This window comes from Zeugodacus cucurbitae, chromosome 2 (genome assembly GCF_028554725.1).
Source record: "Zeugodacus cucurbitae isolate PBARC_wt_2022May chromosome 2, idZeuCucr1.2, whole genome shotgun sequence".
NCBI classification, from domain to species: Eukaryota; Metazoa; Arthropoda; class Insecta; order Diptera; family Tephritidae; genus Zeugodacus; species Zeugodacus cucurbitae.
In genome coordinates, this window is record NC_071667.1 from 35,198,349 (window position 1) to 35,225,342 (window position 26,994).

The 26,994-nt window shown below is 35.3% G+C and overlaps 2 protein-coding genes and 2 long non-coding RNA genes across 5 annotated transcripts in view; 2 read left to right on the plus strand and 2 right to left on the minus strand.

Moving 5' to 3' along the window:
* Positions 1-316: 316 nt before the first annotated feature.
* LOC105220370 (uncharacterized) lies at positions 317-1,116 on the minus strand. Its single transcript, XM_011196809.3, has 3 exons — positions 787-1,116; positions 589-716; positions 317-522 (listed from the first exon to the last, which is right to left on the minus strand). The coding sequence occupies exons 1-3, from the start codon at positions 864-866 to the stop codon at positions 317-319; spliced, it is 414 nt and encodes a 137-aa protein (XP_011195111.2). The 5' UTR covers positions 867-1,116.
* On the plus strand, positions 386-5,031 carry LOC128920008 (uncharacterized). The gene is made up of 3 exons (XR_008470125.1): positions 386-524; positions 588-726; positions 1,950-5,031. It is a non-coding gene; the product is annotated as an uncharacterized LOC128920008 (long non-coding RNA).
* A 787-nt stretch (positions 5,032-5,818) lies between these two features.
* LOC105220033 (molybdopterin synthase catalytic subunit) overlaps positions 5,819-26,994 on the minus strand; it is a 126,681-nt gene continuing 105,505 nt past the window's right edge. For both annotated transcript variants that reach the window (XM_054226134.1, XM_054226133.1), the window contains one exon: positions 5,819-6,078. In XM_054226134.1, the coding sequence (XP_054082109.1) occupies positions 6,038-6,078 (41 nt within the window). In that variant the 3' untranslated portion in view covers positions 5,819-6,037. The remainder of the gene's footprint in view (positions 6,079-26,994) is intronic.
* LOC128920006 (uncharacterized) lies at positions 6,075-12,794 on the plus strand. The gene is made up of 4 exons (XR_008470123.1): positions 6,075-8,844; positions 8,914-9,191; positions 9,236-9,556; positions 9,625-12,794. It is a non-coding gene; the product is annotated as an uncharacterized LOC128920006 (long non-coding RNA).

Sequence of the window (26,994 nt, forward strand, 5' to 3'; positions counted from 1 at the left end):
CCGCAGAAAATATTCAGCGACAACGCCACCAACTTCGTCGGCGCCGACCGCAAGCTGCGCGAGCTGAAAGAAGCATTTCTGGCCCAGGCTCCAGAATTGAAGGGATTCGCCGCAGACGAAGGGTTCAACTTCATCTTTATACCACCGAGGGCGCCGCACTTCGGAGGATTATGGGAAGCCGCGGTGAAGTCCGCCAAACACCACATCGTTCGCGTAATAGGCAACGCGCTACTCAGTTACGAGGTTATATGCTTTGTTTAAAAACTTCCAGAAATTTTTCCAGTGTGGAATTTCTCTCTCTTTCAATTTCCATGGCCTACCTGCCGTCCTCCTTAATTGCTTCAATTTCAGCCTGTATTTTGGCATTCGAAGCCTGGAATACATCCAAAAACTCATATTGATAAACTGATGTATTTGTCTTGTTCTTTTTCTTTACAGGTTCCTCGACTGAAGGCGGAAATTTTTCTTGCGAATCTATGAAAGAGTTATTTGGGGAGAGTGCACACTCCACAACTTCGTAAACTGTAATAAATAAAAGTTTATAAAAATAAATACAAACTATTCAAATTTCTATTTTGTTTCACTAGCCTCTACTCTCCTCCACCAATGTTTCCAAATTGAAACTTTTATAGCTGCCGAGAATGCCATTAATTTTAGTATAATATTCCCAAGTGGAAGGGCTGCCACCAGAGGGACCAACAATTTTCCTATCATCTCTGGAAATAGGTACATTTTTGAAAACATTTATATGAATATTAAATGAACAGGAATATTAAATAATCTTACCTTTTTTTATTTGTTAAATTGTGTGTTTTCACACGAATTTCATTCACTACAAAGCCTTTGGCGGCCATTTCCATAGACATATCTTTATAGACATGCCAATTCCGTTTAACAACTCATAATTATTCCGTCCACAAGCTCAGGAGAAGTTCAACTTCTTCCTTGTTCCACTTGGATCTCTACTTTCTGAAAAATGTATGGATTTAAATATATTGTAAATTAATGTTTTATTATAAGTATATTTACAAACCTCTTATCCACGCTGTCGGCCATTTTGGTTTACATTTTAATTTGACATTTCATTTTCGATAAAAATAGGAGTAACACCGAAAATCTAGTTGTATAAAACGAGATAATTTTAAAATCTCGGATTATCAAGAGAGGAATTTTGTATGAAAAATATCGTTTCTTAATTACAGATTATCGAGTTAAGCTCGTAAATGGAAATAATCTCGTTATATGTAAACATATTATTACGAACCACTTTTGTTCATTCAGAATATGTAAGAGATTCGGTTGTCGATAACGACGGAGAAGCGGATGACAGTGATCCCCGCTTCAGAGCCTCTGCTTAAGTGCCTTTCCCGCTTAAACGCCTGTAATATTTAGGCCACAAAAATAAAATTGTTTGCAATTTTCCTCTTTTAAGTGCCTCTTAATATTTTTGACATTGAACGCGCTGAGTATTAACAAAAGGAAAACATATATGTACATAAATTTGAATTGTTTTTTTTTTTCATATTTGTTGTTATTAGTAAGTATTTTTGTTATTAATAAGAAATAAATGTGAAATTTCATTCTAAAAGAAAAACTTTAGATCGAAGTATTTGAGAAAAAGCTTGGTAATTACCTCGAGGCACTTAAGCGGGATTAGTTTAAGTGTCTTCCCGCTTAAGTGTCTCAAAAGACATGCATGTTAAGAAATGGCACTTAAGCGGGGATTACTGTGCACTAGTGTTTGGAGGCCAATAAAATTTAGACATACAATTAGCAATTTGCATGAACTTACGGTTGTATTTACCAATTCATTATTTACCTTTCCTTAATATATATAAATAAAAAACATTTGAATTGTATGAAACTAATATTTATTGGATTATTTTCTATTTATTTCGTATTTAGATATTCTTTCGTTCATTTCTAATTTTAAGATTTTCCACCTACAGGTGCGGTGGGAGGTACTTAATTTGATGGTGCAGCACTTGCAGTTTCACACTCTGTTGGCTCCAAAATCTCGATTTCTATGAACTCAGCAGGACTCGCGGACACAGCTGAGGGGAAGGCGATTAAGTGACATGGAGTGGCTGCATTGCCGGCAAACGTTTGCCAAAAATTTACTTTGTTACAACGTTTTCCATCCGTGAAAGGGCAAGAGAATCCCCCTATTATTTTATTTTATCAAACGATGTAATAGATATATACATAGTATTTTTGCAAAGTTCTGCACCGATATCTTCACTTTATATATTGTAAAGTAAACGATTCAGATTGTCTTCAAAGTTCTGGTATATAGGAAGTAGGCGTGGTTGTGAAGCGATTTGGCCTATTTTCACAACATATCATTGGGATGTAAGGAAACTATTACAAACCTAGTTTCATTGAAATCGGTCGAGTAGTTCTTGAGGTATGGTTTTTTACCTGTAAGTGGGCGACGCCACGCCCATTTTCCATTTTGTAAAAAAATCTGAGTGCAGCTTTCATCTGCCATTTCTTATGTGAAATTTAGTGTCTCTGACGTTTTTCTTTAGTGAGTTAACCCACTTTTAGTAATTTTCAACCTAACTTTTGTATGGGAGGTGGGCGTGGTTATGATCCGATTTATTTCATTTTTGGACTGTATTAGGAAGTGGCTAAAAAAACGACTGCTGAAAGTTTGGTTTATATGGCTCTATTGGTTTGCGAGATATGTACAAAAAACTTAGTAGGGGGCGGGGCCACGCCCACTTCCCCAAAAAAATTACATCCAAATATGCCCCTTCATAGTGCAATCCTTCATACCAAATTTCATTTCCATAGCTTTATTTATGGCTTAATTATGGCACTTTATGTGTTTTCGGTTTTCGCCATTTTGTGGGCGTGGCAGTGGTCCAATTTTTCCCATTTTCGAAAGCAACCCTCTCACGGTCCCAAGGAACATGTGTTCCAAGTTTCATCAAGATATCTAAATTTTTACTCAAGTTATCCGTTGCACGGACGGACAGACGGCCAGACAGACATTCGGATTTGAACTCCACTCTTCACCCTGATCACTTTGGTATATATAACCCTACATCTAACTCGTTTAGTTTTGGGTGTTACAAACAACCGTTATGTGAACAAAACTATAATACTCTCTTTAGCAACATTTGTTGCGAGAGTATAAAAATTATTTCGATACATGAATTCAGATGAAGTTCTCGAATTTTAAATAAAAATCGTAACAGTAGAACAGTTTAATAAAATCATTTAAAAAAATCCTAATAGCGAAAAATAAACAAGTTATGAAATTAATAATTATTGAAAACAAGTAAGGAAAGGCTAAGTTCGGGTGCAACCGAACTTTTTATACTCTCGCAATTTATTAATGCAATTTTATGAAGATAACACAATTCGACCCATAAATTCGGCATAAAGTTTAGTAGAATAACGAAAATCATCATAAATAGTATATGGGACTTAGGTAATTCCTGTACAGGGGGAAGTTATGACCCGATTTCAACCATTTTTGGTACCGAGACAAACTATTATAAGAAAAAAATTCAGAGGGAATGAATTACATTAAAATATCTGAGAGATTTACCTATATTTTCGGTGAAAAATTACCCTTAGGCCTTGAAAAGTCATGGTCCGATTTTGACAATTTTTCCACAAGTGATGTCACAGCTCAAATACAGTATTTGTGTAAAGTTTTATGCTGCTATCTTTATTGGTTCATAATGTATATATTATAAAGTGAACGAATCAGAAGAATTCCAAATTGAGTTATATGGGAAGTAGGCGTGCTTGTGAACCGATTTCTACCATATTCCACCCGTGTCATATTATATGAAAATATTACATACCGAATTTCATTGAAATCGGTCCAGTAGTTCTTGAGATATGGTTTCAGACCCATAGGTGCGTGACGCCACGCCCATTTTCCATTTTGTAAAAAAAGCTCAGTGCAGCTTCTTTCTGATATTTCTTCTGCAATATTTAGTGTTTCTGACGTTTTTCGTTAGTGAGTTAACTCACTTTTAGTAATTTTCAACATAACCTTCGTATGGGAGGTGGGCGTGGTTATTATCCGATTTCTTTCATTTTTTGACTGCATAAGGAAATGGCTAAAAGAAACGACTGCAGAAAGTTTGGTTTATACAGGGTTTTTGGTTTGCAAGATATATACAAAAAACCTATTTGTAGGCGGGATCATGCCCACTTTTCAAAAGAAAATTGCATCCGAATGTGCCCCTTCCTAATGCGATCATGTGTTCCAAATTTTATTTCCATAACTTTAATTATGGCTAAGTTATGACACTGTATAGGTTTTCGGTTTTCGCCATTTTGTGGGCGTGGCAGTGATCCGATTTTGCCATCTTCGAAAGCAACCTCCTCAGGGTGCCAAGGAATATGTGTTCTAAGTTTCCTTAAGATATCTTTATTTTTACTCAAGTTATTGTTTGCACGGACAGACGGACGGACAGACATCCGGATTTCAACTCCACTCGTCATCCTGATCATTTATATATATGGGGCATTCTCTGGAAAAAAAGCCACTTGAAAAAAAGTTCTTTATTTACTTTGGCAATTATATATCTTATAGTACATGCAAAACCTAAAATAAAACATATGGTTTTAGGTCTGTGTAACGCGGGGTTGCCATATTATAAGGGGCCAAAGTTTTTTGTAAACAAATTTTCGAACCGCCATAACTTTAAAACTATTGAACAGATTTTAAAACACCATGTGACTTTTTTGTACAGAATTTCTCAAACTTTGAAACTGTATATCGTAAAAATTTTTAAAATTAATATTTCATAGCAAAAAATGAAAAAAAATTTTTTTGGAATTTTTAACAACTTATGCCCCCTTCGATTTTTTTCGAAAATATCTTAAAATGTTCCTTATTTCATCACCTTTTTACCCCCCAAAGGGAATTTTGGGACAGCAATATTTGTATGAGCTACAAATAAAAAACCAACTCAGAACATAATGAAAAATCATTGATTTATGCGCTATTATTATCAGAATTTAGCGTAACCCAGGATGAACAACGTGGACGTAGCAGACATTTAATCCCTTTTTTTATTTCTTAATATTTTTTTTTAATTTTTTTGTATTTTTCAAATTTTTAATTTTTTTGTTTGTTTTTTTGGTTTTTGCTATTTTTTTAATTATTACGTAGATTAGATTCAAATACGTGATAATTTTAAATAAAAAACAAAAACAAAAAAAAATTAAAAATTTGAAAAATACAAAAAAAATAAAAAAATTATTAAAAAAGGTGATGAAATAAGGAACATTTTAAGATATTTTCGAAAAAAATCGAAGGGGGCATAAGTTGTTAAAAATTCCAAAAAAAAATTTTTCATTTTTTGCTATGAAATATTAATTTTAAAAATTTTTACGATATACAGTTTCAAAGTTTGAGAAATTCTGTACAAAAAAGTCACATGGTGTTTTAAAATCTGTTCATTAGTTTTAAAGTTATGGCGGTTCGAAAATTTGTTTACAAAAAACTTTGGCCCCTTATAATATGGCAACCCCGCGTTACACAGACCTAAAACCATATGTTTTATTTTAGGTTTTGCATGTACTATAAGATATATAATTGCCAAAGTAAATAAAGAACTTTTTTTTTCAAGTGGCTTTTTTTCCAGAGAATGCCCCATATATAACTCCATATCTAACTCTTTTATTTCTTGGTGACACAAACAACCGTTATGTGAACAAAACTTTAAACTCTGTGCAACAGGTTGCGAGAGTATAAAAATGTACAGAAAATCGGTCAATCGAATTTACATAACCGGCAATACAGGGATTAAACTGACAAACACAAAAGTTCAAAACGTGGATATTCGATTTTCAAGGAGATTAGTTATCACACCATACCTTTATATGTATAGGTAAATGTGCATACTGTATTTATTTTTATTTGCTATCCGATACATTTTCGTTACATTTTTTTCTAGCGGTTTGCACACGCAGAATTAAAGTGTTTAATTCTTCAGCTGTATACTTATGGTAATTAGCTCCACAAAGCTGTCCTGTTAACCCAGTGTCTTTAATATGTTTGTTATCTTCGAGTGATGTTTTGACGGAGTGGTTTGAATCTACCTAGAAAAAATTATGAACAATAATTTATTATTTTTTTTTTTGAATTTACATCTATTAGCATATTAAAAATACATTACATAGAATATATATATATAAACTAGCTGACCCGGCAAACTTCGCCCCGCCCAATTTTTATTTGAAATAGTTAAAACGCTTTTTGAACTCTTTTCAAGGCCATTTATTTGTATGGAATGTTAATATATTCAGGGAATAACGTCTCTGAACAATTTAAATATTTTTGGCGAAGTTCGTTCTTTGTTTTGTTGTGTAGCGTGTAAACAAATAAAGAAGATGGCTCTCCAACACGCTAACATGACACATACATACCTATGTATGTACATATGAAACTGTAAAATTTTGAACTTAAACGATAAATCGGTTTGAATCATTCGAATTCTCAGAATGAACATTTCCTCACTTTTAGATTTGCTGTGTTGTAGTAAACTATTCACTACAGTGAAATTATTATTTATGAATAAAGACGGAAACCTTAGTATATATCTGGTATAAAAATCCACGGGATTGAGATTTGAACTTGAGGTCAAAATTTTTAAAATTATTGATGAAAATTTTCGTAGAGTTGATAATAAGCACAAATTTTCATAAAATAGTTCATTTTTGATTTTATATTCAAGTTTTTAACAAATAAGTTAATTACAAAATTGTTAGTTGATAACATGTAACATTTAATTTGGGAGGCAATGCTTAAATAACAGCTGATTTTTGTTTTGAATTTGCTTTGAATTTTCAGCGACATCTTTCGTAGCGTAGGGCAAGTGTCCATTCGTTTGCACTCAATAACAGCTTATAATTTTCCTTCAGTTCCCATAGGTGCTCCGACTCGCTAGTGATGAAATTTGGGGTTCTTTTGTTGTTTTCATCAATTTTTGATATAATTTTCCTCTCAAATTTATGTATTGTCTGTTATATTTTAAATATTTCAAACATATTTTTATGAATGACATTTGTAAAACATATGTTGCCCATAACGATGCCATATATCATAATAAAACTTTATAGAAATTAAGCATTGACTGTGAAACGCAAACGACTACTCAGTTTGCAACAATACTTAAGTATGGACTGTGAAACCGGGCATTAGCCATACAAAATTCTATACCTAAATGCAAATAAATGAAATTTTTTTTTTGCATTTAGGATATACATGCAGAAATCAACTCTGCGTTTCCTAAATTCCTCTGAAATCTCCCAAATTCGTGGAAGATTTACTGGAAAAGAGTGGCAGCATTGCTTATTTGTCTGACCATATATATGTACATAACTTTATTTATTTCACGGATTGTATGTGATTTTTTCTTAAATTTAGAATATTGGAAGTCATAGATTCGTATAACTTTACCACAAATAATATAAACTTCAAACAACGCATTTTCATTTAATGTTTTTAGCAAGTGGCAGCTTTTGTTATGACAGCCTAAATCCATGAAAATTTAGAAAGAAATGTAGCGCCATCTACTGTAACATAGCGCACTTAGCGACACCAACTGGTGGATAGCTCTTTGCTAATAATAAACAAATAATTTGCAATAAATAAATAATGCGACTATAAGGAGAGTTATAAACTATCCTATCATTCAAGTTGGACCAAACTGCACACAGTGTTAAAAATTTCATTAAAATCGGTTCAGTAGTTTAGGAGTTCATCGAAAACAAACAACGTGACACGTGATTTTTATATATTAAGATGATTATGGATTATGTATATTTAAAATTTTGACATATGGTTTCTACACATGACACAATTATAAAAGGTTTCAAAAACGTCCTTGCAAAAAAAGGGATACTGGCTTATACTTTAAATAAACTTGCTTTATATTTATCATGGTCCACACTGGACAATCAATTGGAATGCCTTTGTGACTGTAGCTTAGCAGAATACATGTTTTAACGTATGTACATAAAACTTCATTCGAAGTAAATAAATAAAACTGTATATAAATCTATATTTCACAGCTAAACTTCTAAAACCTCGAAATTTTTTTGTGGATTAAGATGATTCAAGCTAAGAAAGTTCAACTGTATTTCGCAAAAAAACGTTATTATTTGGTTGACGCAGAAAGGGTGTTAAAAATTGTGAGAAAGCTGTTTATTTACCAATTGAATTGAATCATGGTTTCTACCAAAGATACTATTACATTTTTATATGCTTTCGCAAAGTGTATTCAACAAAGTGATCTAGGTATATGACATTTAATTTTTCTTTACACTTATTTGTAAAGTAATCAAATTTCAAACGAAAAAAATATTTTTACATAATTATAAGAAAATGCCGAATTCTATCTGCTTGTGCAAAACTACTCATGGAAGCAACTTACCAATGTTTTATGTTCAAACTGAAAAATCGCAACAAATATACATGTTCATATATGTATGTATTCAAATGGTTTCATATTGTTCAAGATAATGAAAAAGTTAATGTAAACCAAAGTGTATTCAACAAAGTGAATTAAGTATTTGACATACCCTTGTTTGACAATAAAATAGAAAACAGTTGGAGCATAAAACATTGACAAATTACCTCCGTGAGTTGTTTTGCACAAGCATAAAGTATTCGGCATTTTATTTTATTCAGTTAAAAATATATGTTTTTGGTTTGAAATTTGTCTACTTTATAGTTAGCAAAGTGTATTCAACAAAGTGAACTAAGTATATGACATTTCATTTTTTTACCCGAATTTGACATGTTTGTTGCCATTGATGTAAGGGTTAACATTTATTCAAAAATTCAAATTTTGAAATTCAAAAGTAAACAAATTTCAAACCAAAAAAAATATTTTTTAAATTAATAAAAAAAAAAATGCCGAATACTTTCAGCTTATGCAAAACAAGACGTGAAGCCGCTTGACCACCGGAATCGTCGTATGTTCATGAATTGTGCTGAGGAACAACTTGATCCGGATTTTCATCGAAAAATCATCTTCAGGGATGAGCGTTCATTTCTGGCTGAATGTCTTCGTCAATAAGCAAAATACTTATGTGCTATTGCTCAGGCAGCACTAGTCACCATTGCATTCCGAAAAAATTACGGTTTGGTTCGGTTTATGGGACGGCGACGTCATTGGGCCGTACTTCTTCCGTGATGATCAAGATCGGTAAGTTACTATGAATGGGTATCGCTACCGCTCAATAATAACAGATTTTTTTCTTTCAATATTTCTATATTTATTGAATCTGCACTTTGGAGCCTAACAATAAGTTATGGAATCTTAAATCTAATTAAAACTAGACAAGCTCAACCAAGTGATTGAGTTGTTTTGGTGAAACGTTGCTCTTTAGTATGCAGCCATATCTCTTATTTTTAGACGTGATTGATTACACGAATGTACTAAAGCGTTAGCCAATGTGTTTGGGTGGTCTCGGATTTTAGATATATATTTATTTCTGCTGTCTTCAACTTATTTTTTTACCATGAGAAAACCAGGATCTTTATGGATATTTTCTTTACGCATGTACTATGGTGAGCACGTGATTGTTCTAAGCATTTTTTATTGGAATCTCTGAATTATATCGATGTTGGTTCCACAGGTCGTACCCCACAGTTGAATGCCATACATCCATACATCCAAATGTCTCGATATGTGTTTTCTCCACATGAACCTTCTATCCAAGTGAATACCAAGATATGTTACTTCATTCGCCTTATCATCGTCACCAGTTTCCACCCAAGCCTCTTATAAGCATGTTGGAGTCGACTAGGCTTCATTGACTTTTGGGAGTCAAGTCATTGGAGTTTCGTTTACTTGAATTTGGACTCAGTTTCTTTATATAATTTTGAGTGTAGTTTTCTTCCTCGCGTTGAAGTGCTTTTTTGAAGTTTTCGTACAGCAGATTTCAGTTGAAGCTGAGTAGAAGAGGAACGATTTAACTGCAATTCACGTCTAGATCGCTTTTTTCTCATTTACAAGCTTTTCTATTTCATTATTAGTAATTTTTTTTTAACTAATCGTTTTATTCTTTCTATTCGGTGTTGCTTTGACAGCTGCATTTGTTATTACATCATTAAATTACCTTATACTTTCATCAATATCTCTTTCTGTATTTATTTTTAAATCAATATGAATGTGGCTACTCAAATATTTTTTATATTTTAACAAGTTCGTTTTGTGAGATGTTAGACCCACTTTTGGCTCAACGAATAAGGGTTGTTACATAACTTTATTAGCACAGGTGAATGAGAAGATAAGTCAGTACCTTCTGTCATAAGTTAATCCACGCGAGGTCTACCGAACTCAGTAAAGCTTACCTCTCCTTAGTCGTAGGGGTTCTTGCTGGCCTTTGTTTCATCGGGATCCCCGCTGTAAGGTTAAAAATCGTACCGGACGCTAGCTGTAAAAGCTGCATGGAGGAGGATGAAGTGGAATCATCTCCTCACTTTCTTCTGGAATGTCCCGCTTTTGCGAGATCAAGAAAAAAATTTTTCCGATCTCAATTTTTTTAACAAGCTCGCGAAATTGCGATATAGAAGTTTAAAATCTCTGCAGATTTGTAGTAGGTTCAGGGCGCTTTGTTGACTCCCTTTGGGAAACAGCCTTACAACCTAATCTAATCTAAGTTTGGTGAACGTGTTATCTCACGAAATGGGCCAGTCAAATAGTCCAGTTAGACTATTTCATATGGGGCTATGTCAACTTTATGGTCTATGCCAACATGCCAGCGACGATTGATGAACTTCGTACTAATATCGAACGTAAAATTGCAGCAGTATCGGTCGACTTATGCTTGAAAACCGTCGAAAATTGGGTTCAGCGTCTGGACTTCTGCGAGCGTGCCCGTGGTGGTTATGTAAAAGAAATCGACTTCCATATATAATGGCATCGAATGTACTTTCACAAAAGCGCTCTTATTGAAAACCGCTTTATATCGAGGCGATTATTTGATCGCTTTATTTTTTGGATTTCAGTCTCGAGCGATTCAAGTGTAAAGGATTGGTTTCTGATAATTCGTCTCAAAAGGTTTTGTTGCGTAACTACCGTGTAAACCTGATGTTAAATAAATAGTTTTCATTGTACATATTTCGCGGTTTTTTTTTACTTATGTATATCTCCGGACTCTGGTTCGCCCAGGGTTTTTTGGAAATCTCCCGATAAATGGTTATGTAATCAATCACTTTTATATAACAACGTTCAACAACACGTTCTTCTCCTTCATCTGAAATATCAACTTCATCAAATATCTGAATTGAAAAAAAATATTTGATATATATGTATATAGCGGCGGATTAAGTATTTTGACGCCCTAGGCCCTGTCTGATTAGCCGCCCTTTTTAAAGGATGAACTTTTATTTCTTTGAGTCCGTTCATATTTTTAAGATTTAATATTTATTTCATAAAAGTATAATTGTTAAACAATACAAATAAATATTAACAACATAAATATCAGTCAGTTTTCTTAAACTATAATGTATAACTTAATTTTCAAATATCTTCTTTCTGGCTTTCGTCTGAGCAAAATCATCAATTATGTCGTTGTAATCAATTTCTTGAACTAGTTGGGCTTCAATTGACAGTAGTGCTAAAGCATTGAGTCTCTCTTGGCACATACTTGCGCGTAAATACGTTTTGACTCTTTTCAAGGTGGAAAACGATCTTTCTCCTGAACAGTTCGTATCCGGAATACTCAAAAAAATACGTAGAGCAATGTCTACATTTGGATAAACATCTTGAACATTTTGAGAATGCAAAAAATTGTATAATCCTTGCGCGGAACGTATATCTTTTGTGTTCATTAGAGAATCTTTGAGTTGACAGTGCAAATGAATACATTCATTCGCGAAAGTATCTTCCAAATCATCAGAATACTGAATAACTAATTCATCTGCGCGAATTTTTAATTCATTGGTATCTATTTCATATAAATTGTCAAAAAAATTAAAATTTTCGTAAAGATTATGTTAAGCATTTTTACGTCCTGCCAATTGTACACTTAAAGTATCTAAAATTAGATAGTAAACGTTAGTTCGAAAATTTTCTTCTCCAGATAAAGCTGTTTTTTCATTTTCCCGTGACTTGTCTGCCTGAAGTTTTCGGGTATTTATACGACGGGTGTCTTCTGGCTTCTTTGGCTTGGCTTCTTTTTCTTAATCAGAAAATTGTTTATCTCTCATATCCGACCAACGAGTTTGAGAAAAGCTTTTAAGTTTTAAACTTGTATGCTGTCTTAAAATTTCCCAACGATGTGTCGAAACGGTAAAAAAATTATATAATTCGTGCAAAGTAGAAAAAAAGTCGACTGCTTCGGTAACAGATACAGCTGCACAATTTTCCACTAAATTTAAAGAGTGACCCGCATAAGGAACATATTCAGCTAATGGATTAGTTGTTTTGATTCGTGCTCGCATTCCTGAATATAAACCTGACATGTTGCTTGCATTATCGTAGGATTGACCACGACAATTCATTATATTTAAACTATTATCCTCAAGAGATTTTAACAAAGCATCTTCAATATCTTTAGCCTTATGGCCAGTATTTGGAATGAATTCCAGAAATCTTTCGACAATTTTACCATTGTTACGTACATATCTAATAATTATCGTGAGTTGATCAACATGAGCAATATCAGGCGTGGAATCCACAATTACGCCAAAATGCTTAACAGATTGCACTTCTTTAGAAATATGTTACAATACTTTATTTTGAATTAATAATATAAGTTCTTCGTAGATTGTCTTTGATAAATACGAAGTATTTCCACGGACAGGGTTGCGCATATAATTTTAAATGTTCTGATAAAAACGGATCAAATTTAACAAGAAGATCGACTGAAAATAAAATTATTTCTGTTATAAAACACTTTTTATCAGTATTGCACTCACGAATAAAAAAGTTAATCAGAAAATGAATTACATTCTATTCCATAGATATTTATTTGTAAATTTATATAAAAAAATCAGAATAAATCCTTAAAATGTATTGTCGTTACATTATATCAGATTGAAAATTTTGACTGAAAAATTTGCCGCCCCCAAATTGTGCCGCCCTAGGCCTCGAGGGCCTAGGCAGTAATCCATTACTGAACAGGGCGATATATTTTTAGGTTTTGAGAGTTCTTCAAAGCTTTGTTCTAGAGTCCTAAATCATGTTTGATATATTTCTTGCTAACGTTTTTATTACATTTAAATACTAACTTTAGTTAGTTACCAGAGAGCTGCAACGAGTATGATTAAATCAGAACAAACAGTCGTGCCAAAAACACAATCAAATCAATTCAGTTCAGCATAGAAAACATTGTTAATCAATAGGGTAGCCGCCAGCGTCAACTGATCTGATGCAACACGAACAATCTGTTCTTCGGCAATCACGATCGTGTAAACGGTATGGCTGGTCTCGGTTGCAATCGTATCATGTCAGTTCATAGCGTTGGGACGATTGTTTGAATTGAAATGAAACTTTGGGTAAACTATAAGTAAATCTATGGGTAAATTTATAAGTACAGCAAACAACAACAATTTTCTGCTGGACTGATTTGAATCATGTGTGGCAAAAAATGTATCAGCACACATACACATACGCGCTTCACTTGCCATCAGAACACAAAGAACTTGTAAATAGAAGTGCTTGAGTAAATCAGTGTTTAGACCCTGCCAACATTTGGAAGTGTCTTTTATCGCCAACGCCAAATACGTCACGCTTTAGTCACTTCCGTACGTTAAAATAAAGATAGTTGTCACGTTCACGTGTCAAACGCCAAATGCGTCACTTTTAAGTCACTTCCAGACGTTAAATTAAAGATTGTTGTCCCGTTATGCAAAAGATAAACAATGAACGGATCACCGACGTTGAAGTCGGAGCTACTGCAAAATGAAATTAGATGAAAACAACAGAATAGAAAAAGAAGTTGTTCACATCTGGTTCATTGGTTTTGTGTCTTCTGCAGTTTAATTTTAATTTAATTTAACTTGGCGTGGAACAAATGACAAACCCAGTATCCAACGCTTTACAACATTTGCACTAATAAAAAGTAATATTTCACATAAAACTATAACTATAAAGAAATCCATTAATTCTATTTTCCTGTAGATGCCTGTCATTCCAAATATTCGAACTCGACCGATATGGATATAAATAAAGTGTGTCAACAGCACATACTACACGCCCGAGACAGAGTACAAAAAAAAACAAACAAACAATTAATGAACTGATAATGAAATCACATGAATTAATTATTTATTTTTTTGTAATACATTTTTGAATTGAAATAAATATAAAAAATTTAAAAACGCAAATTTTAACTTCCACAAGTCACTAATACGTAACTTCCACAAGGAACTAATACTTAACTTCTGAAAGTAACGTCCACGGGGAACAACTTCTCAATAAGGAAGTGACTTCTACGATGAAAAAAATGTATCGCAGACGTTGAATTGTAACTTCTTGAAGTCACTTATAAGTGACTTTTGCGATAGAAAATGTTGGCAGGGGAGGTTGATATACAAACCGAACGTTGTCGTATATATTTTTAAAACAAAATTAACGAATAAGGAATGCCTAAATTCGGGTATAACCGAACATTTTATACTCTCGCAATTTATTTATTTAATTTTATTAATACAACACACTATTTGACCCATATATTCGTCATATATGCGGTATAAAATCCATTTAAAGTTGGAAACCCTAGGATTAGGTATATGGGTACTGGGGTAGGTTACGACCCGATTTCATTTGGCTCGGAGACATATTATTAGAAGAATAATATTCCCTCTTAATTTCTTCAAAAGATCTTCACTAATGCTTACTGCATACATTGTATAGTAAACGATTCAGATGGACTTCAAAGGTCTGGTATATAGGAAGTAGGCGTGGTTGTGAACCGATTTAACGTATTTTCACAACATATCATTGGAATGCCAGGAAAATATTATAAACCGAAATTCATTGGAATTGGTCGAGCAGTTTCGGAGATATGGCTTTTGACCTCTAAGTGAGCGGAGTCACGCCCATTTAAAATTGTCTATACCAATATGAGTACAACCCTTCTGTACCTTCTTTATAATGAAATTTAAGGTTTTTAGTGTTTTCCCTTACTGAATTAAAGCATTTTTAGTAATTTTCAACATAACCTGTGTATGGGAGGTCGGCTTGGTTATTATCCTTAATAGGAGGCGGGGCCATGCCCACTTTCCTGAAAAACTTACATTCAAATATGGCCCTTCCTAGTGAGATCCTTTGTGTCAAATTTTGCTTTTATAGATTAATTTATGACTTAGTTATGGCACTTTATATGTTTTCGGTTTTCGTCATTTTGTATGCGTGGCAGTAGACCGATTTCGCCCATTTTCGAAAGCAACCTTCTTATGGTGCCAAGGAATATGTGTACCAAGTGTGATCAAGATAACTCAATTTTTATTCAAGTTATCGCTTGCACAGACGATCGGACAGACAGACATCCGGATTTCAAATCTACTCGTCACGCTGATCACTTTGGTTTATATAACTCCATACCTAACTCGATTAGTTTTAGGTGTTAGAAACAATGGTTAGGTGAACAAATCTATTATACTCTTTTAGCAACTTCGTTGCGAGAGTATAAATTTTAACAATTAAGGAAGGGCTAAGTTCGGGTGTAACCGAACATTTTATACTCTCGCAAGTTATTTATTTATTGTTTTTAAACTAACACACAGCATGAAATCCACTAGAATAACAAAAATCATTTCTGTGCACATTTCAAATTCAACATATTTCTATATTATAAAATTTTAAATTTATCAAGCATTTCCTATTCTATGTTCCTTTTTGTATAAATTGTTAAGAAGTAAAATGCTCTTGACAGTGCTCTTTACAAATAAAATATCTCGTTGTGCATAGTTGTGAAAGTGAATTTGTTGCAATGAACGATACTTTACTTTTTTTGATATTTTTATGCAATGAGGAAAATTGTGAACATGGTGATGGCCCCCATTATTCAGAAGTTTTTATATTAAGATGTTTATTTTTCCTTTTCTGTATAAAATAAATGAAGATAGGGAAGGTACGAATTGTTTTTCATATATTGCATACGATTACAGCTTAGCAAACTTTTTGCCAATAATTGACCAAGTTTAGATTTTCATAGTCCCAAGGAACTTTTCTGAAGCTAAACGTAACAACCAACTAAATAAAAATGGCATTACAAATCTTTTTAAATCTATTATAAAGGACCTATGTATGTGTATTATATTATATAATATTCTATTGCTTCACTGGGGAGCAAAAGACTCCTTTCATCCGATTATCAACCTCAAATACGCGTGGCACCCTCTGCATGGTCAGCAAACGATCGGATAGATAAACTGATAACCAGTCAATCTTAAACCAAACTTATCCAGAGCCACAATAAAAAAGGCTCGGTTAAAACAAACACTTATCAAAATAACGACCTTTAGCAAGAAAAGTAAGGCCAGATTCTGAGCATGGAATATTTGCGCAGTCAGGGACATCACGCAAAAGATTTACTGTGAAATTGAAGTTAAATTAATATCTATTTTGTAACAAATATGGAAATGCATTTGAAAACTTGCGTTGTAGAGTAATTCAATTCAATTCCAATATATAATAATTGGACAGAAATCAGATGTTTTTGTTTACAGTATTTTGTTTCCCACACATGTGGGAATTGTCACAGAATACCAAAAAATTTCTTACTTGAGAAAAATCTGAGTAAATTTTCAATATTTTTTATTTTGTTAAGGGCATAGAATATGGCTCATAGTATACATATGTGGGATGGGATAATTCCTGGACTGATTTCAACTTAGCTACATTATATCTAAGAATACACATTCACTTCATTTTGCTAAGATATCTAACATATAATATTAAATGATATATACGGGATAAAGTCCGCCGTATGTTTGAAAATCCGTATATTAGGGGCTACAAGAAGTATTGACCCGATTTTTCCTGGTACACTGGTATCTCCTTTGAATTTTATTAGAATATCTGAGAGATTTAAGTATATTTTTGGCAAAAAATAAGCCACAAGCACTCAGCTCTTGTTTGATATATGGGGCCTTGAAAAAATATTTGTGCAAAGCTTTATTCCGATATCTTCACGGATCTTTATTTTATATATTGTAAATCAGATGGACCTCAAAATTGTGTTATGAGTAGGCGTGGTTGTTAACCGATTTCGCCCATTTATACTATTTTGAAGACAAGAAAATGTAATTTTTTATACTCTCGCAACAAAGTTGCTAAAGAGATTATTATAGTTTTGTTCACATAACCCAGTGTACAGTGGTTCAGCTTGTATGAAGGCGCGGTCATAAATACTTCCCGTTGAGATATCGCTATGAAATTTTCACCAAAAATCTAGAAAAATATTTTGAATATATAGTAAAAAAAATTGGCCCCATAGGACTACTAGGTCCCATAGCTCCCATAGAACAGTAATTGCTATTATATGGCAATGATGTGCAAAAATATTTCTCATGGCCATGGTTGGAGCGTCAAAATTTTCAGTAAGGCTTTGGAAAAAAAGTTAAGAAAGCGAGAAAAAATCTGAACATGATTTGTCGTTATAGTTTCCCTCATCCAACCCCTATATTCCACCTATAAGAATAATCTTAATATATACAAATCACGTGTCACATTGTTTTATTTTCGATGGACTCCTAAACTACTGAACCGATTTTAATGAAATTTTTAACACTGTGTGCAGTCCAACTTGAAAGATAGGATAGTTTATAACTCTCCTTATAGTCGCATTATTTATTTATTGCAAATTATTTGTTTATTATTAGCAAAGAGCTATCCACCAGTTGGTGGCGCTAAGTACGCTATGTAACAGTAGTAGCGCTATATTTCTTTTTAAATGTTCAGGGATTTAGGCTGTCATAACAAAAGCTGCCACTTGCTAAAAACATTAAATGAAAATGCGTTGTTTGAAGTTTATATTATTTGTGGTAAAGTTATTCGAATCTATGACTTCCAATATTCTAAATTTAAGAAAAAATCACATACAATCCGTAAAATAAATAAAGTTATGTACATATGTATGGTCAGACAAATAAGCAATGAACAGAGTTCAAAAAGCGTTTTAACTATTTCAAATACAAATTGGGCGGGGCGAAGTTCGCCGGGTCAGCTAGTATCATATAAAAAATTAATGTAGGGAAAAAGCAAATTATCAACCAATTTAATACAGTTAATTTTTAATTGGAGGATGGAGTCATATGTAGAAGTCCACGTAAGTGAGGAAAGTTTCTGACTGCCATTCACTTGGGAGTGGCCAGGAACGATTCTTTTACATGTGGCTCAAGCAGCTCACAACTTCCGGTCTTAGACCAAGTATCCTCTGGGTAGCCAACAGACATCCGTCTAGAAGCGAGCTAAAGTGAGAAGGCGAATCCCGCTTATGCGGTTGTGCGTAGGGCTTGGGACCCACCACATAAAAACGAATAACCAGTGAATAAGAAACACAGGCCTCGGATGAGAAACCCCCCTTTTGATGACGACCACGGCAAACGTATAAAGGACTATGATTTAAGGGCATGCACCTGGAATGTCCGGACCCTTAATTGGGAAGGTGCCTCTGTCCAGCTGGTTGATGTCCTCGTAAGAGTAAAGGCTGACATCACCGCAATCCAAGAAATGCGATGGACGGGACAAGGACGGAAGAAGGTGGGTCCTTGTGACATCTACTACAGCGGCCATATAAAGGAGCGCAAATTCGGTGTGGGATTCGTGGTGGGAGAGAGACTCCGTCGTCGAGTCCTGGCATTCACTCCGGTGGATGAACGTCTAGCCACAATCCGCATCAAAGCGAGGTTCTTCAACATATCGCTTATTTGCGCCCACGCCCCGACGGAAGAGAAGGACGAAGTGATCAAAGATACCTTCTATGAGCGCCTAGAACGTACCTATGAGCGCTGCCCCCGCCACGATGTCAAAATCGTGCTTGGCGATTTCAACGCTAGGGTGGGTAAAGAAGGTGTCTTTGGCACAACAGTCGGAAAATTCAGCCTCCATGACGAAACATCACCAAACGGTCTGAGGCTGATCGACTTCGCCGGGGCCCGAAATATGGTCGTCTGTAGTACTAGATTCCAGCATAAGAAAATCCATCAAGCTACTTGGCTGTCCCCACTCGCAACCAGATCGATCATGTTGTGATAGATGGACGACATGTCTCCAGTGTTTTTGATGTGCGTACGCTTCGTGGTCCCAACATCGACTCGGACCACTATCTTGTAGCAGCTAAGATACGCACCCGCCTCTGTGTAGAAAAGCGCACACGTCAACAAACACAAGGAAGGTTCGACATCGAGAAGCTGCAATCACAACCGACAGCCGAACGATTTTCTACTCGACTTGCACTCCTGCTCTCTGAGAGCACTCATCAGCATCTCGGTATAAGGGAGCTGTGGGACGGCATATCAAACTCCTTACGTACAGCTGCAACCGAAACCATTGGCTTTCGGAAAAGCCAAAAAAACAGCTGGTATGATGAGGATTGTCGTCTCGCAGTGGAGAGAAAACAGACTGCCTACCTCGCAATGTTGCGATCGACCGCAACACGAGCGGGATGGGAAAGATACCGAGAGCTGAAGATGGAAGCGAGACGCATTTGCAGAAAAAGAAAGAAAGAGGCAGAAATGCGTGAGTATGAAGAGCTTGACAAGCTGGCCGACAGGGGTAATGCTCGAAAATTTTACGAAAATATCCGGCGACTAACTGAAGGTTTCAAGACCGGAGCACACTCCTGTAGGACCCCCAGCGGTGATCTAGTGGTTGATGACCAGAGTATACTGTGTTTGTGGAGGGAACACTTCTCCAGCCTGCTGAATGGCAGTGAAAGTACAACACCAGGAGATGGCGAACCCGATTCCCCAATCGACGACGATGGAACAGATGTTCCATTGCCCGACCGTGAAGAAATTAGAATAGCAATTACCCGCTTGAAGAACAACAAGGCGGCGGGGGCCGATGGATTGCCGGCCGAGCTATTCAAATACGGCGGCGAAGAGCTGATAAGGTGCATGCATCAGCTTCTTTGCGAAATATGGTCGGAAGAAAGCATGCCCGACGATTGGAATCTCAGTGTACTCTGCCCAATCCACAAAAAGGGAGACCCCACAATCTGCGCCAACTATCGTGGGATAAGCCTCCTTAACATCGCTTATAAGGTTCTATCGAGCGTACTGTGTGAAAGACTAAAGCCCACCGTCAACAAACTGATTGGACCTTATCAGTGTGGCTTTAGACCTGGAAAATCAACAACTGACCAGATATTCACCATGCGCCAAATCTTGGAGAAGACCCGTGAAAAAAGGATCGACTATCACCATCTATTTGTCGACTTTAAAGCTGCTTTCGACAGCACGAAAAGGAGCTGCCTTTATGCCGCGATGTCTGAATTTGGTATCCCCGCAAAACTAATACGGTTGTGTAAGTTGACGTTGAGCAACACCAAAAGCTCCGTCAGGATCGGGAAGGACCTCTCCGAGCCGTTCGATACCAAACGAGGTTTCAGACAAGGTGACTCGCTATCGTGCGACTTCTTTAACTTGATGCTGGAGAAAATTATAAGAGCTGCAGAGCTAAATAGAGAAGGTACAATCTTCTACAAGAGTGTACAGCTACTGGCGTACGCCGATGATATCGATATCATTGGAAACAACACCCGCGCCGTTAGTTCTGCTTTTTCCCGCCTGGATAAGGAAGCGAAGCGAATGGGTCTGGTGGTGAACGAGGACAAGACGAAATATCTCCTGTCATCAAACAAACAGTCAGCGCATTCGCGTCTTGGCTCCCACGTCACTGTTGACAGTCATAACTTTGAAGTTGTAGATAATTTCGTATACCTAGGAACCAACATTAACACCGATAATAATGTCAGCCTTGAAATCCAACGCAGAATCACTCTTGCCAACAGGTGCTACTATGGACTGAGTAGGCAATTGAAAAGTAAAGTCCTCTTTCGACGAACAAAAACTAAACTCTACAAGTCCCTCATCATTCCCGTCCTACTTTATGGTGCAGAAGCGTGGACGGTGTCAACATCCGATGAGACGGCACTAGGAGTTTTCGAGAGAAAGGTTTTGCGGAAGATTTAGGGTCCCTTAAACATTGGCAACGGCGAATACCGCAGAAGATGGAATGATGAGCTGTATGTGTTGTTCGACGGCATAGACATAGTCCAGCGAATAAAACGACAGCGGCTACGCTGGCTGGGTCATGTTGTGCGAATGGCTGAAAGTGCCCCAGCTCTGAAAGTTTTCGATGCAGTACCCGCTAGTGGAAGCCGAGGAAGAGGGAGACCTCCACTCCGGTGGAAGGACCAGGTGGAGAAGGACCTGTCTTCATTTGGTATTACCAATTGGCGCCAAACCGCCAAAAGGAGAGATGCGTGGCGCACTGTTGTGGACTCGGCTATAACCGCGTAAGCGGTTTCTACGCCAGTTAAGAAGAAGAAGAAGATTTTTTCACTGCCATTCTTATAATGCATCCTCTAGTAAACCGTACATAGATTGAAATAAAGATGGTTTATCCTTCTTTCCAAGCTTTTTTAGTCCAATTATAATGAGTTTGAACTTAAAATTAGTTAATTCAAAGGCCATTATTATTTTGACGATTACTTCTACATCTGCAAATTTCCGCACCTAACTTTAACACTTTTATTACCTTAAGACTCTTGTAAAGACAATGTAAAATAAATCTAACGGGGGATCGCGGGGGAACACAACAAAAACTTTATGTAAACACATTGAAGATGCAGAAAAAATGTTAAAAAAATAGGTGGCCAAATGAGCCTTAACACCACACCAAGATACACCATTACCAGATACACACCACTGATAGGCCATCTCAACACACTCACCACATAGAATCCACACCATACCATTCTCACGAGCGCACCACACGTCAACACACATACATCAACCACACCGACATCACACTACTTCCACTCAATAATAAATCAAACAAAAGGAATGGCCGAGGGCTTTCCAATACCCATTCGCTAAGAAGTCGATCGATCGCTCTCATCATTTTTGCAATTTCTTATGTTCCTTCGCGTTCGTAAGCCAGAATTTTACACGGGTGAATTTAACCGCACAAAACTTCATTTTTTATCAATTTGTAATTACATATTTATACAATAAAATTCAAGAATATCGAAGAATTCCCGTGTACTTTGTTAAAACGGTGGTGAGTGGACAAAGTTCGTAAAAGGTAAGGCTTTATAAAAACCATGGTCCTTCGAGCCATACAATGACGGCACTATTGGCTAAACAAAAACAAAAATCAAAGTGCAGTGAAACAAAAACCAATAAAAAAAGTAATAAATACCCAAACACAAAGGAAAAAGTGATATAAAATATAATAAAAAGTGCAGTGAACACATGAAAAAATAAAGTGCTGTGCCAAATTAAACATAAAAATTCGCATTTGCAAAAGTACATAAAATATATAAAATTAGACAAATGCAACAAAGTTAAGTTCAGTGCTGTGCAGAACGGAACAACGGAGAAACAAAGTGACATACACATATTTATACAAAGTGCCAAAGCAGTGAATATATAAAACACAAGAAACAAAGAGTTAAAATTTTAAACAAAAGTATAAATTTAAATTAACCAAAAAAAAAAAGAAAAAACCTCCAAAAATCGGGCGCGAATAAAATCTTAAATAATTCTAATAACAATAATTTTAAAACACACAAAAAAATCAAAACCAAAAACGGATAAATTCAGCATCCTAACAGGAACATTTAACAGGCAGAGTACAACAACACTAAATCACTTTCTCCCAAACGCCCCTTGAAGCGAGTTAAAGTAAGTGTATTGTTTAAATTTTACTTATTATATGTAAATATGTATGTATGATTAAAAACGGTTTTATCAAAAATAAAACCACCCATTAAAACAGTATCAAAACGGTACAGTGTGATTAAATATATAGACATATATATTTATAAATTACTGTAAAAAAAATTTAAGTCCTGTTTGGCAAATATATTCCAGCAATACCCCTTCTGTTAAATACAACAGTAAGCAGGATTGCATCAAAAAGTGAGAAAAGGCACAATAACAAAAAAAAAGTCAACAACAACAAGAAGAAGAAATAAAAGCATAAAAACATACATATATACATATTCGTTTAACTTCTATATATTTATATAGTCCATATATACATACATTTTATATACTTAGAGCAACATACTTACCTATAAAATTTAAAACTACATATTTACTTATATACAAGTACAGACGGCAAAATACCTGCATATTACCTATTTCGTTTTCGCATTATATTCTTAAAAAAAAAAAAATATTACAAAATTATGTAATATATATATGTATATACATATATATTCAAAGACAAAACAAAACATATATATAAAAACACTCAAAGTCCTTAAACAGTAACGCATAATTACATGCTCATATATTAGCACATTTCGTGCATGTACAAAGGGTATTGACCCCTTTCCTTACAATCTTGCATACATAAAAGGGCATACGAATAAGTCCGTAAAATCATTAACAATTGACTAAAAAAAAAATATACATATACATATATAAAAATAATAAATAATTAAAAGCAAATACATACAAACAAACGCAATTAATTGAAACGATAAACGCGCCTCCATTTAATTACATCGGAAAAAACAAAAAAAATATACATATATATATATATAAATAAAAACTCTTATTTACTTAAAAGGGTTTCGGTTTTCCTTTGTCACATTTTATACTTTCTCAGTTTACACTGCAATAACAAAAGCAAATACACATATACGTATATATATCCCTTAATATATTTATTCTAAATGAACATAGATTCAAAGGAAGCAAAATCTACTCAATTTCTGAAAGTTCAAAAAATGATTTCCGACGAAAAAAGTCCATGTACACCTGCAGAAGCTACACGCTCAAAACAAGGTGCCACAAAACAAAAAAAGATTAAAGACATTTTATATACAAAATTCATATCTGAGAGTGACAGCCTAATACGATACTGCACTCGATTTTCATCTTCACCGATTCAAGACAACTCGGAATCGGTTTTAGAAGTCAAAAATCAATCTATTGACAATTTTTGGACACGTCTCCAAGCGGCTTATGACGCAATAGTAGAATCTGACGATTCAGATCTACCCGAAAATTTTAAATCTTCGGCTTACGCCAAGTATGAAAATTGCCTAGACCGATATGAAGAGACAAAAGCTATGATCTCAGATCAGCTAAAACTAAAGAACCCAATTGCACCGGCTCCACATCCGAGAGTTGAGCTGCCACAAATACAATTACAAGACACAAATTCAGGCATCCACCTCAAGGTGCCAGCATGTGACACAGAAATATTCCATGGAGGTTATGATCAATGGCCGTCCTTCCGGGACATGTTCACTGCCGTTTACATTAATCATCCTCAATTAACACAAGCACAAAAATTGTATCACCTCCGATACAAAACCAAAGGTCAGGCAGGCGCAATAGTCACACAGTTCGCATTAAATGACGACAATTTCAATTTGGCTTGGGAAGCTCTAAAAGAAAGATACGAAAATAAAAGAATATTGGTCGATAAACAAATAACGATATTAATGGACTTGCCTAAGATTCACAAAGAGACAAGTGAAGAATTCATCAAACTTCAATCAACTGTCTCAAATTGTTTGTCGGTTCTATCGACACAGAATATTCCCACCGATAACTGGGATCCTATACTGGTTAATATTTGCACCGCAGCATTACCAGAAAAATCTTTGCTTTTGTGGGAGCAATCGCTCTCATCGCGAAAGGAATGCCCAACGTGGCAACAAATGAAAGATTTCCTAACTACCCAATACGGAATAGCAGAAAGGGTAGATAAAAAAGTAATTAGAACTAAACACGTTCAACACGACCAAAATCGAAGCTTCAATAGACCCCAAGGTAGTAACAATAGCAACTTAAACCGAAGCTTTTATAAAACTCATTCGTTCTCATCTGAACAGAATAAAAACACGTCATGCGAACTATGCTCAGGAGGGCATAAACTCAAATCTTGCGAGAAATTCAAAAAATTAAATATTAACGAGAGAAACAATTTCGTCAGAACCAAACGTCTTTGTACTAATTGCTTGTCACATGCACACAATTTAAGTAATTGCGAAAGTAAATTTAATTGCGTATATTGTCATAAAAGACATCATTCAATGTTGCACTTTAATAATTTTCCCAGTACACCCCAACACAGTGCTTATGTAAAAGGAGTCACGGGATTAGTTGCAACCGCAACTCCTGAAAATAAAAACCCCGAAATTTGCCTAGAAACGCCATGTTGTTCAAAGGCCCAGAAAACTCAATCGCTACACAGCGAAATTAAAAGTAACGTATTACTACCTACAGCAGTTGTCTCCATCGAACACAGAGGAGAACTGTTCCAACTCAGAGCTTTAATAGACCAAGGATCTCAACGATCTTTTATAGCGTCAAAAGCACAAAATAGGCTAAAACTGCCAACAAAACAAGCCAATTTTGAAATTACGGGAATGGGCGGAAGAGTAGTTCAAAACTCAAATAAAATCTGCCCAATTACCCTAATTTCCCCCCAAGTGGATAAACGCATACGTGCAGATGCTATAGTCCTACCGCAACTAACAAACATGCTTCCAAGCTATAAAATAAATAGCAAAGATTGGAATAAGGTGTCACATCTGAATCTAGCAGATCCTAACTGCTACACCCCATCTCAAATAGACATTCTTATAGGCAGCGACCTTATACCGCAAATAATACTTGAAGGAGTGGAAAAAATTACAAACACCCTACTAGCCCAAAACACCATTTTCGGTTGGATACTAAGTGGGATAGTTACAGAAACAGTTTCCACAATGACAACTCAAGTTGATGAAATTTCTAACGAATACCTTAATTCACAATTAAGGAAATTTTGGGAGTTAGAAGAACTCCCCCCTATACCAATTAAAACCCCAGAAGATCAGTATTGTGAATACTTCTACAAAGCCACAACTACTAGATCAAGAAATGGTCGGTATGTCGTACGACTACCCTTAAAACAACAATTCCCAAACACACTCGCCTTAGGTCACTCTCGCACCTCTGCAATACAGCAATTTCTAAGTATGGAAAAAACCTACTTAAAAAAGGCGAACTCAAACCAGCATATGATGGGGTCTTAGAAGAATACCTCCATTTAGATCATATGGAGGAAGTAAGTCCATGTGAAAAAATAATTAACGGCAAATACTATTCATTTTACTTACCACATCATGCAGTAGTGAAGCCGGACAAAAAAACAACAAAAGTAAGAGTAGTCTTCAATGCATCAAGATCCACTAGTTCGGGGAATTCCCTAAATGATATTCTATTTACGGGACCGACACTGCAACCGGACTTAATGCTCCTCATTCTAAATTGGCGTTTATTCAGATACGTATTTAATGGGGACGTTGAAAAAATTTATCGACAAATAGTCGTACATAAAGAGGATCAAGATTTTCAGCGAATTATCTTCCGAAAACCTGCAAATAGTCCACTGCGCGACTTTAAATTAAAAACAGTTACCGTTGGAGTAAACTGTGCTCCATACTTAGCCATTCGTACACTTCATGAACTGGCAGAAGACACAAAGTCAGAATTTCCTCTGGCAACCCAAGTGTTAAAAATACAAACGTATGTAGACGACATCCTGTCTGGAAGCCACAGTCTCCCACAAGCATACGAATCCTTATTACAAGTGATAAATGCACTCAACACTGGAGGGTTCCCCTTAAAAAAGATAACAGCCAATCACCCAAATATCTTAAAAAATATACCAAAAACCAATTTGTTGGATACTAATTTCCTTATATTCGAAAAGGAAAGTACAACAAAAACTCTAGGCATCCAATGGAATGCGATATCTGACCAGTTTTCATATACTACAGAGTCAATCTCCGCATTATCTGCCATTACGA

Excerpts from the sequence above, each read along its gene's own strand:
- LOC105220370 (XM_011196809.3), bottom strand. The coding sequence starts at position 866 with ATGTCTATGGAAATGGCCGCCAAAGGCTTTGTAGTGAATGAAATTCGT. Across the intron at positions 717-786 it reads AATTTAACAAATAAAAAAAG|AGATGATAGGAAAATTGTTG; the intron begins GTAAGATTATTT and ends ACCTATTTCCAG. Across the intron at positions 523-588 it reads ATTGGTGGAGGAGAGTAGAG|TTTACGAAGTTGTGGAGTGT; the intron begins GCTAGTGAAACA and ends TATTTATTACAG.